Source organism: Panthera pardus, unplaced genomic scaffold, assembly GCF_024362965.1.
Source record: "Panthera pardus isolate Hobbes unplaced genomic scaffold, ASM2436296v1 HiC_scaffold_13, whole genome shotgun sequence".
Lineage (NCBI taxonomy): Eukaryota > Metazoa > Chordata > Mammalia > Carnivora > Felidae > Panthera > Panthera pardus.
Window position 1 is genome coordinate 117,842,822 of NW_026526688.1, and position 12,312 is coordinate 117,855,133.

General features: G+C 39.9%; 1 protein-coding gene across 3 annotated transcripts in view; it reads left to right on the forward strand.

Moving 5' to 3' along the window:
* The window catches only part of CXXC4 (CXXC finger protein 4), a 49,307-nt gene that overhangs the window by 20,482 nt on the left and 16,513 nt on the right, over nucleotides 1-12,312 (forward strand). For all 3 annotated transcript variants that reach the window (XM_053901368.1, XM_053901366.1, XM_053901367.1), the window contains one exon: nucleotides 1,825-3,161. In XM_053901368.1, coding sequence (XP_053757343.1) covers nucleotides 2,082-3,161 — 1,080 coding nt within the window. In that variant the 5' untranslated portion in view covers nucleotides 1,825-2,081. The remainder of the gene's footprint in view (nucleotides 1-1,824; nucleotides 3,162-12,312) is intronic.

The following is a 12,312-nucleotide window of genomic DNA, read 5'->3' on the forward strand; positions in this document are numbered from 1 at the left end:
CGCAGAAACTGAAGCTATATGCATCATCTTGCTGTGTCTTCCCCTACCCCCTTCCAAGCATCAAGAATATTTAGCCAGGAGCATTTGGGGGGCACCCTTTGTATTGCCATCAGACCTCTGAAGGGAGCAGTTTTCCCTAATGCGAAACCACAGAGGTGGTTCCTGAGTGATTAGGGGCTTTTGCTGTGATTGAAAGATGCCTGCTAGCTTCTAATCCAGCCTGGGGTGAGGTTCCTTATCTTGATTTACTTTGCCTAATAGGGATTTGTTTACGTAAACCCCTCTTTTTAGGGCACCTCATCAGCAGGTCTTGAAGTTTTTGCACTTGGAGTTTGGGCATAAATGGTTCATTAATCTAATTATAACCATAATTACTATAATTGATATCCATTTTGAACTGAATATTTGAGACTACTGGGCCCCCATTTAGAATTCCCTGAACTCCACATTCCAGGCCAATATGTGGGCTTCAGAAGATGTCACCAAAAGATATTCTGCTCCCCCCCCCAAAATCTGGAAACAAAGAAACTGGGTTTTTTAGGTTAATATACACTTTATGTCTTTGCATTACTTCTTAAAGGGCTGAGATGTACCTCTTCCTCTGTGATAAACAACTAAAATATCTCTTCCTAAAGCATAATAATGGCCTATAAGCAAAGAGATGAATGCAAATACCCAGTTAACATTAAACTTTCCTTTGAAAAAGAGCAAAAGAAAAAAAAATCTTTTTAAAGGTTATTTCTTCAGGTAAACAACACCTTAAGAGATCTCCCTTCCTCCCCCCCCATCTTTTACTCAATGTAAAAAGCAGTGAGTATGAGAGATTCTTAAAAAAAAAAAAAAAAAAAAGAAAGAAAGAAAAAAGTCCCATGCTTTCCTCTCGTCTTGGGAAGAGACAGGAGTCTCCATTTGGAATTATTGGGAATATTCTTACAGAGGCTGCAGGCACTTGGTTTAAAACCTGTGACATTGCTTGTATTATTTTTAAAAATTTGTATCTAGTCCATCTTTCTTTTCTTTCTTTCGTTCTTTCTTTCTTTTAAACAAGTAGAACACCACCCTCTTACCCCCACCAAGCCCCACCACCAAATGGCTTGTACAATTGAGACCTGTCCTTGGTCCATTGAATTAAGACCCTAACAGAGCCAGCTGTGCTGGGATTCAAACTAATGACCGCAGACACAGAAGGACACTGTGGCAGCTGGTAGTTCTTTTTTCCCTGCCTCTTTAGTTCGGATTGTATGTGGGCAGTCTCTCAGCTCTCAGTTGTATTGTGTTTGCTTACAGTTTATACTCGGATGTATTGTAGACTTTCTCAGTACTTCATTTGCTAATTTCCTGTTCATTTTCCTCATAGGGCCATTGCTGTTTTCTACTTTACAGCATTTGCATGCCCAGGCAGCACTTGTTCACACATTTCATAATGTTTAAATGCCCTCTGCTTATAGGTAGTATCGCCCTCCCACCCCTGATTTGCATGTCTTTAGCACTCCAATTGCCCTTTTCCCTCGGCATTTGTCACCCCCGTCTTTCCTCTTTCCCTGGGTATCCTGGCTATTAATACATTTTCTCTGGAGGGTTATGAGAATAGGGGGGAGGAGCTGCGGTGTGCTGTGGGGTGGGAGGGAGTGGGTTGGGAGCGTGTGTGTGGGGGGGGGGGGTGGGCGGGAATCGGGGGGTCACGTCTTGATGATTGTCATGCAAACGACCTGACGAAGAATGCGGGAGCTCTCAGTGTCTGCGGTGGGGTGGTGAGGGAGGCTGTTTATTTATTTTTAATCTTTTTCCTCGTGCAGCTCGTTGGAATGACTTTCTTTATTTTAGTTGTAACAGTTGGAGGATAATGCTAAGGAAGACGCTGCCTGGGAATTCACCGTCTGTGGAAATGCGCCCCAGAGAGGAATAAAGCAGTCCTCACCTTGCTCTCCCCATCCGGACCCACTTTCCCCTCCCGCCTCGGCCCCCACCCCGACACCACCATCACCCCCTTCCCTCCCCCCCACCTCCCCCCCTTTCCCACCCAGGTGTCGGACCAGGCGGTCCCCACTTCCACCCTGCACCCCTTCTTCCCCCCCTGCACCATGAACACCAATGTCTGCGTGGAGCCCGGGCCGAGCCCGGAGGCCCCGGGCTTGCCCAAGGAAAGCCACCTGCCCGAGGGGGCCCTGAACAGCCTTGTGGATTACAACTCGGAGATGGAGCGCTACCGCTCCTTTGCCACCTCCTTCTACAAGACCAACGGGGGCGCCTTCCCGCAGGCGGCCAAGATCGCGCGCATCACCACCCCCATCTTCCCCAGCAGCGCCGCCGCCGCCGCGGCCGCCGCGCGCATCGGCATGTCCCCCTGGAACTGCGACAACGCGGCCACCGCCGCCGCCGCCACCGCCATGCTCTGGGGCAGCGGCGGGGGCGGGGGCGGCGGCGGGGGCGGCGGCGGCGGCGGGGGCGGCGGGGGCGGTGGCGGGGGCGGCGGGGGCGGCAGGAAATCCTCCTCCGCCGCCGCCTCCTCCTCCGCCTCCTCCTCGGCAATCCTCCCCGCCGGCGGTGGCGGCGGTGGCGGCGGCGGCGGCGGCGGTGGCGGCGGCGGCGGCGGCGGCAGCAGGACCAGCATGCACCACCGAAACGACTCCCAGAGGCTGGGGAAAGCTGGCTGCCCGCCAGAGCCGTCGTTGCAAATGGCAAATACTAATTTCCTCTCCACCTTATCCCCTGAACACTGCAGACCTTTGGCGGGGGAATGCATGAACAAGCTCAAATGCGGCGCTGCTGAAGCAGAGATAATGAATCTCCCCGAGCGCGTGGGGACTTTTTCCGCTATCCCGGCTTTAGGGGGCATCTCATTACCTCCAGGGGTCATCGTCATGACAGCCCTTCACTCCCCCGCAGCAGCCTCAGCAGCCGTCACAGACAGTGCGTTTCAAATTGCCAATCTGGCAGACTGCCCGCAGAATCATTCCTCCTCCTCCTCGTCCTCCTCAGGGGGAGCTAGCGGAGCCAACCCGGCCAAGAAGAAGAGGAAAAGGTGTGGGGTCTGCGTGCCCTGCAAGAGGCTCATCAACTGTGGCGTCTGCAGCAGTTGCAGGAACCGCAAAACGGGACACCAGATCTGCAAATTTAGAAAATGTGAAGAGCTAAAGAAAAAACCTGGCACTTCACTAGAGGTCAGAGGAGATGATTTCTTGTTTCCCAGTCTCCCCCCTTCCCTCCTCACTCCCCTCTCTTCTCCCCTTCAGGGCTTCTTGTCTGGCTTGAAGATGCAGTACCCCTTTCCTGAAGCTTCCTTCAGGTTGTAAGATACAGTCGCAGGTGGTTGCGAGGGCACGGCCTCTCCACCACCCTCCCCAACTGCACTTCGCGTGGAACTGGCCTCCAGATGGGGGGGGGGGGTGCGCCCCTCCTTTTTATCTGTGGTGGTAAACTAATGTAATTGGTTTAAAAAACTCAGAAGTTTCACATTCAGTATGGTCAAAAATGCCCCCTTGGCGGTTTCAAATGCCCCCCTCCCTCTTAGTATTAGTTTTAAAAGCATCTCTGCCCAAAGGATTGGACACTTCGCGTTTTACATACTTTTATAGGCTAAGGGAGACTTCTTAGTGGCCCAGTTATAACAGTGAGGGCACAGTTTGTGGCACAAAAGCCTATAGTTCCATTAAAACACAATCGGAGTGATCATTGAAGCTGAAATACATGGTTTCAAAAGGGTGTTCTACCCCCTTCTAGAATAGTTTTTTTTTTTTTTTCCTCTCCACCGTGATAAAAAACGTTTCTATTTTCCATTTTCTGCATATCTGGTGTTTTTTTGAGAAAGCAGAAATAATACGGAAAGCTGAACACCACCTGCAATTTTTAAGAAGGATGTGTCTAAGAATAAAGGGACGAAATTAGTTCAGTTTGGGCAGGTGATGGTAATTCTATTTAAGAATTGTTTCACGTAGTTTCAGAAACAAATGATTCCAAAAAAATTTGGTTACCAAAGTATATTTCCTTTGGGCTCTGCATCTGACAAAGTAACCATTTTTGTGGTCACAAAATTGTTCTATACACCAAGCACAGTTTTGATTGATACCCTAGATGGTCAATAATAGTTTCTTTTTCCTATATGACCTTACAACAGGCATGTACTGATTACCACTAAAGTAATTGTTAAATTAGGCTTTTAATTATGTTAAATACAAGGAGTGATGTGTCTGGTGGAAGTTTCATATGGTAACTTGATCAAAACAAAAAGGGAAAAAATGTACAATCATAGGTAAATGGTTTTAGTGGAATGTTTAACAAAGAAATATGGAAAAGTAATCGTATTTAGTCCCTTGATAAAATTTGCAGAGTAGATGGCAGGATGTTCATATATACTTGAGAATGTAGATAGTGGATTTAGCATTTGGGAGTGTTCTATGGGTCAGATTATAGAGTGAGACTGGCTCTCACAAGTTATTATCAGAGGGCACTTGCACATTCTTTTTAAAAATTGCGAGCACTGCTTCAAGGAGTTTTCTCCATGAAGGAGAACCTCTTTAAAAGGTTAAAAGAGGAAAGTTAAAGAATTCTGTTGCAGGTTTGAACACATATAAGATACAGATTTTTTTTTAAGTTTTATTAATATACAAAGCAAATGGCACTTTGGGATTCCAGAAAAACTACAGTGTTGTATTGCTATCATTATTGATTGTGATCGGGTCCATCAAAATATTGCACTTACTCCTCTTTATAAGAGAATCCATCTCTTTGTCAAGAGTTTGACTTTACTTCAGAGTGGTTTACTACATTTCCTTTGGCAACGCTGCTTAAACAAAGATAATAGCAATTATAAAAATGCAGGTCTATCTATTTTCTTAGGTGGCAAAAACTAGTTTTTAGTTTTTGAATTGTGTTTTTCTGGATTAATTTATTGCAACTTACCTCTAGTCTCTAAGGCCTATGGGAATTAAAATTCAGTTCATGATAAAATTTCCTGTTAATGCCCAGTTGATAGGGACTAGATGGCTTTATTTTTCCTCTTTAACTATATAGTATGTAGCATAATAGATTTCATGTTGCAAGTAGGCTACACCTTCAGCTAGACCCATGGCCCAGCCTGCATCCCGATTTAGAGTATGCAATGGGAAGGGCCACTGAATAATTCTGATTTACTTAGTAAATAACCGCTCTGAAGGAGCTTAATGTGGCTATCAATAGGTTTTCTGCACAAGTTTCTATGCTGATTTATCAGTCTAGACAAATTTCATAAATGTCCATTTTTTTTCTCATTTGGGTAGTTTTCCCACAGACTTGTTGTGATGTTTAAATTCCTTAGACATTTTGATCACAGATGATCCCATAGTACTACCTTTTCTTTTAAATCCACGTGCACAAAAGTTCTGTTGATCTTCAGAAAATGGGGTGTGGGTGAGAAGGGAAACAAATTTCAGTCTTCATAGAGCTCTCTGAAGATGTTTTCCTAACTACATACTCCTTCCTACAAGAAGGTCATGGTTCAAGGCTAAGATTGTTAGTGGAATGCTATTTGGCAGAAAGAAAAAGTTTGGGGGAGGGGTTTTGTTTTGTTTTTTAATTGGCTAAGACTCTATCTAGCTTATTTTAAAAAGGCAATGGCAGCCTTAAGCACATGTGTAACCACACAGTTATGGTTGTAGGAAACCAGCTGGATGCATGTCAGAATGACAGGGTTTACATGACTGAACCAAAGCTGGAGCAGTGTTTGCTGGTGGGTGAAAAGTCCCCTGCTGACCTGCTTCCCTCTCTAATTTGGTTCCTGTAAGTTATCATCATCTGTGGAGATGTTTTAGAGATTGGATAGACTCCCTGGCTGAGGATAATGATTTGGGGTTTCATTATGGGTATTACCTGTGGACTTCAGGTTTAAGTTCAGTAGCTAATATTTGTTGGCTTTAAATTATGGACACCAATTAATAATTGCATCATAATCATTAGTTTTATTCTTATTTATCATTTCAAACCTCATGAGTCCTTCTTTCCATTGACTTATTCTCCTCCCAAAGACTGGAGGCTTAATCAGATTTTCAGGGTGAGTAAATTGAAATTAAGACAGATTCACATGGATGTTTTGGGATTCTTGCCCACATTTTTTAAAGCCCCCTCTCTGGCATTCCTTTTAGAACAACCTAACTTATTTTCACATTTTCTTGCTTCATCTCATGTTAAGAGCATCTTAATGCCTTGGAAATATGTTTATAAAATCACCCTCTTGATAATATTCCATAAGATAACAATGCACATAAAACAAATTTAGTTTTTCTGTGATACTGTGTATTTGCATAGAACACTGTTCATTTAGTCAATTCTGTATTAAAAAATTGTCACTAATTATTCAAAGCAGTTATTACAAATACTATATGCCCTTTTTGCAACAAAACTTACCTTTAAAACTTGCATCCTAAATGATCAATATTAAATTGAGAGATTTTAATAAACATGTGATTATGCATTATGATAATAAGTTACATAATAGCACTTTGTCTCATGGAAAGGTAATCAATCCTTCAGTTTTCAGATTCACAGTAGTTACATTTCTGATATGAAGATCTAACTTTTTAAAATATCTCAGCCTCATATGACTCAAGGGATAGAATCATCCCTTGGGCAACACCAGCCTCTTAGTCCCTGAACATTGTTCAGGTGACATGATTGATCTCTGTGGGACAGCATTAGAGACCACACAGATCTGGTTTCTCTCCCATTAGCTGATTTATGGAATTACATTAGTAAGCAGCACCTCAGGAGATTTCCCTGCCCCCACCCTTGGCTCTCAGCTCTAAGTTACACACTGGCATCACAAGCTGGAGAAGGGACTTGAAAAGAGTACCTTAGAGGGAAGAGACTGAGAAACTAGAAACTCAAGAAAAAGAACAATTTCAATCACTTTCTTCTCTTTTCTCTCATTAAAAAATTTATCTGCTCAATATACATGCCAACAATTTTGGTTGTGCTTCTCAGTAGTTTGGTGAAAAACATCCAAATATTGCCCCAAACTTGATAACTTGATTTTTTTGAGGAGTGTTTTAGGGGAGGAGGGACACGTTTCTTTATATATGCTATTAAGTTCTGAGAGCCCCAGCCACCCAAATGACAATTGTAGAATTCTGGACAAAGCATTGTCTGCAAGGGAGATGGTTCCTGTTTCCCAAAGAAATTCATTTGTAGACCATGTATAAAATAGGGTGTTCTTCACACTCAGCATCTGTCTAGTTAAATAATTGACCATGTTAATAAGTTTTTGAAGTTTGGTGACTTTTAAATAAAAAATTTATAGGTAAATATGGATGTTTCCTATCTTAAAGTGAAACATCCACCAGTTTGTCATTTTATATCATAATTTAAAAATGAGTTCTCAATTTTTAGTTTCAAAAATCAAAAACATGCCAGTTTATAAAAGCGTAAATTTTTGTTTTACTCTCAAAATGCGAATATATAACTATCAAGGGAAAGAGGAAAGTTTTCAATCAACTTAAACAAAATGATAGGATATTAACAGGTGTGTAATATAGAAATAATGTAGGAAAACAATCCTGAATTTCATAAGTGATAAGAAAAAAGTTCAGAAAAGTTTAACTTTGACTAAAGTCAACTAGATTTGTGGTCAAGGTATCATACTATAATACAAGTCCAGTGCAATTTTCCTTCTATCACTAGATTTAGTGCAAGGTGGTCCAAAGTTGTTTTTAAAAGGACCATACATTTTCAATAATTCCTAAATGAAAATAATACCCCCACCCATCCAAATATCATGAAACTTCTAAGCAATCTTTGGCATGGCAATTAGGAATAGTAAAATAAAAATAATTAAAATTCATATTTAAGGTATCCTGTAGGAATGTTTGGGTGAAATTCAACTGTCCTCAAACAAAATACAAACCAATAAGCAACCAGAAAGCCAATCAGAACAAATCAATAAAAACGACAACAAATTTTAGACTAACCCGATAAAAATATGGGACATTTTAAATAAGAATGAAGAGTGTATCTATTGATTAGGAAAATAAAAGTTACTTGATTCCTAAACTTTTTGATGAGCTGATTACAGAAACAGTGCTGTATATTTTGGTTAGCCTTAGTCAGCTGTTTTCCTGGGTGAATAGTTAGGAGTTTTGTATAGTCAGACTTACAGAATGATATTAACAGAGTAAATTAAAAAAAAATTGTCTGTCCACTAAAAATGGAAAGGAGTGCAAACAGGTGGGCATTTCATCCATATTTGCTCTAGTTTGCCAGGTTGGAGACTGATGATCTATATGGGAGTGACCCTGGAAACCCTGTAGGATATTCCTTCTGGATTCACAAGTAATATAAACTACTTGCGTAGGTCGAAATGTGTTTTTAAAAAAGTCTTTTGAAATAGTTGGTACTTAGAACTGTTCAAACTGTTCAGACTCAGTTGGTTAGATTGTCTGAATGCATAGTTCGTTTTTACCTGAAAACAATTCACCTTTTAATCTTGCTTTGAGAAAGCATAACAAAATGTCCTACTGTTCAATAAATTTCACAAGAGTGTATATGCTTCCATTTTTTACATGTTTTCTTAAATTATGCAAAACATTAAACTAATACATTCATTATGTAAAAATATCTAATCAAATTAGTAGGTTAAATTCAAGATTTAGTGAATGGCCCAAGTATATATCTACATTGGATAAAGGACTCACATCTCTTTTAGTTTTCCTTTATTTTTAGATTAGTCATTAAAAGGCAAAAATGCACCCAAAATAATGGTAAACTCTTCCGTTTTTTTTTTAAATTTTTTTTTTTCAACGTTTTTTATTTATTTTTGGGACAGAGAGAGACAGAGCATGAACGGGGGAGGGTCAGAGAGAGAGGGAGACACAGAATCGGAAACAGGCTCCAGGCTCCGAGCCATCAGCCCAGAGCCTGACGCGGGGCTCGAACTCACGGACCGCGAGATCGTGACCTGGCTGAAGTCGGACGCTTAACCGACTGCGCCACCCAGGCGCCCCAACTCTTCCGTTTTTATGTGGGATTTTCAGTCACCGATTAGAATGTAGATGATCTTGGTTGGGAACGTGGAACACTCGAGAAAATACCATCTTTTACAAACATTTGTTTTCAAGAATACTTTTTATTGTAATCAGTGTAAATTTTGAAGATTTTGCGTATGTGTAATTTTATTCCTTCACTTGCTTTGTGGTGCTTCTGTTCATTCTTGACATAGTTTTTCATCTGGCATTATGCTCTTGTCCTTATGAGTTTCAAAATATTTGGGGGAGCGGCACAAGGGTGGTCTATCTTTCAGTCGTATCTCGTTCCATCACATACAAACACCTGTCCTAAGATTGAATTATTCTGCACGTTAATCGACAAGCCTCCCTCCATTCAGCATCATATGTTTTCTGTTGTTTATTGAGTTATGTTGCACCATACTTCAGATGCGACAGCCATTTAATAATGTTGAAGACTTAGCTCTGCAGGGGCTAAAAGGATCCCAGCAGGCTTGTTAACTTCTACTCTAAAACATTATGAGAATTTTTTTTTCCTCTGTGAAACTTCGGAGCTTTCCCTTAATTTGTTTTAACAGCCTAAGAATCTGAAGCCAGGTATGAGAGCGAGCCTGTTAAATTTGTCCTGTTTTTCCTTTTCTTAATATTTAATGGATTTATTTCACATTACATTACTTACTCTAAAGCAAATGGCAAAGCAAAAATTACTTTTTTAAGGAAGTAATATTCAAGATGTATTTCTTTGATATAAAACCAAATATAGATTATATTAGGAAAGTATACTACTAGTTTCTTGGCTTTTCATTTCTTTTATAATTAAAAATTATATTCGGGCCATGTGGCCACATTTAGATGATGTGTTATGGGAAGAGCCCATAGTATTGGGTAACTTACAGTTGAAATGTCAGGTACATCAGCATAACTTATCTGAACTTTATTTCCTCATCTATAGAATGGGGATAATAATACCCACTAAGTTACAACTTTTTGATATTATATGTAGGTTTGTATACTCTGCATACTGAAAGATGCTATGCAATTTCTCATTCCTATTTTAAAGTCGTCAATGAAAAGTAGAGAATAAGACAATTATGTTTACAGATAATTCAGTACACAGGCAGGCTACTTATAGTTTTCAGAAATTAAAGCCCAGATAAACTCTGTTGTAGCTTGTGTTTTCTGGATTTTTGCTTTAATCGTCCAGTTCTCCAAATAACTGGCTTGATTTCACTTGGAAAGAGATAAACCTGATAAACAAGTTTTCCTTGTTCTTGTATTGTCAAATGCCCAGGAAAACTGCACAACTCACCCAGTCAAGTCGGTCAATGTGATGAGCCAAATTAAACACATTAGTGTGCTTCCTCCTTCCTCACCAAAGGCACACCATTGCCATTAATTTCTCTAACTTTTAATGGGGGCGGAGGGTGGGGGAGAGTGTATGTGTGTTTCCCTTTAACTCAATACCTTCGTTTGGTTACTCTTTTCTTTATTTGACAGACATGGGGAGTTATTCTAAATGTGAATTAGTTTAAGAAAATCATTGTGAAAAGAAATGGTTAAATGCTTGTGAATTCTAGTTGGAGAACATATTTAATAAATATTGGAAAATTTTACTTTTGTTTTGAAAGATAGGTGTGTGGGGGGAGTAAAACAGGTAGATATACATTCTGAGATAAAAAGTAACTATGAAGAACTTTCCTTTTTCTTCTTAATAAGGAGAGACTATTTGTGAGGTAAAGAAAGTTAGTGAGCGATAATAGAGAAGGCTGATGGTTTTCTGGGAGAAAATAGTGATAAACCCTAAGACAGGTGAGATACTAACCCAGAAAGCACTAAAAACCAAGTAGAAAGGAATATTCAAGTCAGGATGCAATGCAGTATCTAGAAGGAACTTTGTCAAGGCAGGATATGGATGTCTGCTTTGCTTCAGCAGTTACAGAAGTTTTGCAAAGAATGGAAACTATAAAATGAGGGAATATAATATTTTTATGACTTCACTCAATACATTTGGTTTGGGAGTCAGAGCTAAAGCTCAAGTTCAGTGGAGTGGCAGCTGAATCAGAGACAAGGAAAACAGATTGTGTTATAGCTGATGTTATTATTTTTACTTATGTCTTTGAAACATTTGGTAGAATAATTCCAAAGTGTAGCTAAAAGAGAATGCTTCCAAGATGGGTGGAAAATGGTGTCCCATTTGGATCTCCTCTGCATCTAAATTCATACTTTAGAGGACATTCTTGAGAACGTGAAGAAGTGTCAAATTGGTGAAAACTCTGCTGAAAGTGCAGTTTCCTGGTCAGAAATTAAACACACACACACCTGGATGACTGATAGAATCAAAAGGATAATGATCTAAGAGGATGAGAGGGGAAAAGGGTATATGTTTATACACCACCAAGACTTATGGCATTTCTGTATATTTCAGCAATTCTGGCAAATTCCAGAGAAGGTATATTTTCTTCAAAACCTTACAGAGTGAAAAAAAGTGGAATACATTTTAAAAGAAAGATAGACTATGTACATTTAATTCATTTAATTGTGCAGAAAGGATGATTGCGAGTGTTGGTGAATTGGTGGTAGAAAAATAACTGTGCTGGTGAAAGATTTGTCTATGGGAAATGTTCTTGTGTGTAGGTAAGATGAGACCAGTGATGGTTTTGGTGGAGTCAAGAATAAGGGAAAGAGCTAAAATTCTCAGTTGTATATAGATGGATGAAAATTGAAAAGATCTGCTAGTAAGCATTAAATATTTCGTGTGCTCTAATTTTCATCCATGAAAAACAAAATAGAGAACATTGGCCTTTTCCGTCCCCAAAGAAATATAGATCTTTTGTGTAAGTCTGCTGCAGAGAATTAAATTTAAATTCTTTATGAAGTGGGGTGGTTTTTGGATTTTCCTCATGTGATTCTCTTCACATGAATATGTTATTTGTGTGGCGTAGAGCTGTGTTTTTCAAACTGCAGGTGACAGAACATTAGTGGTCCATGTGTTGGCTTACCACAAGGATTTTTAGAAAGTAGAACAGAACAGAGTGGAACATAAAATATATGAGTGCAGCACATATAGTAAGAGTACATATTGTTAAACTTCTGTTTCAGTTTGTATGTATACATAAATGTATGTGTATGCATGTACTAGGCTGCTATGTAAAATGTATCTCTAAGTGTTGGTTGCAGTCAAAAAAATTTGAAAAACACTAGTTTAGTGGCAGCAACAACACTATTGAACAAGTCTGTAGTGAGGAAAGAAATTATATTTGTAAATGGAACAATGTTAACAAGATAAAGAGTAAAATTTAAATGTCTTTCTTAAATAGTGTGTCTTTACTTCTCCTAGGCAGGT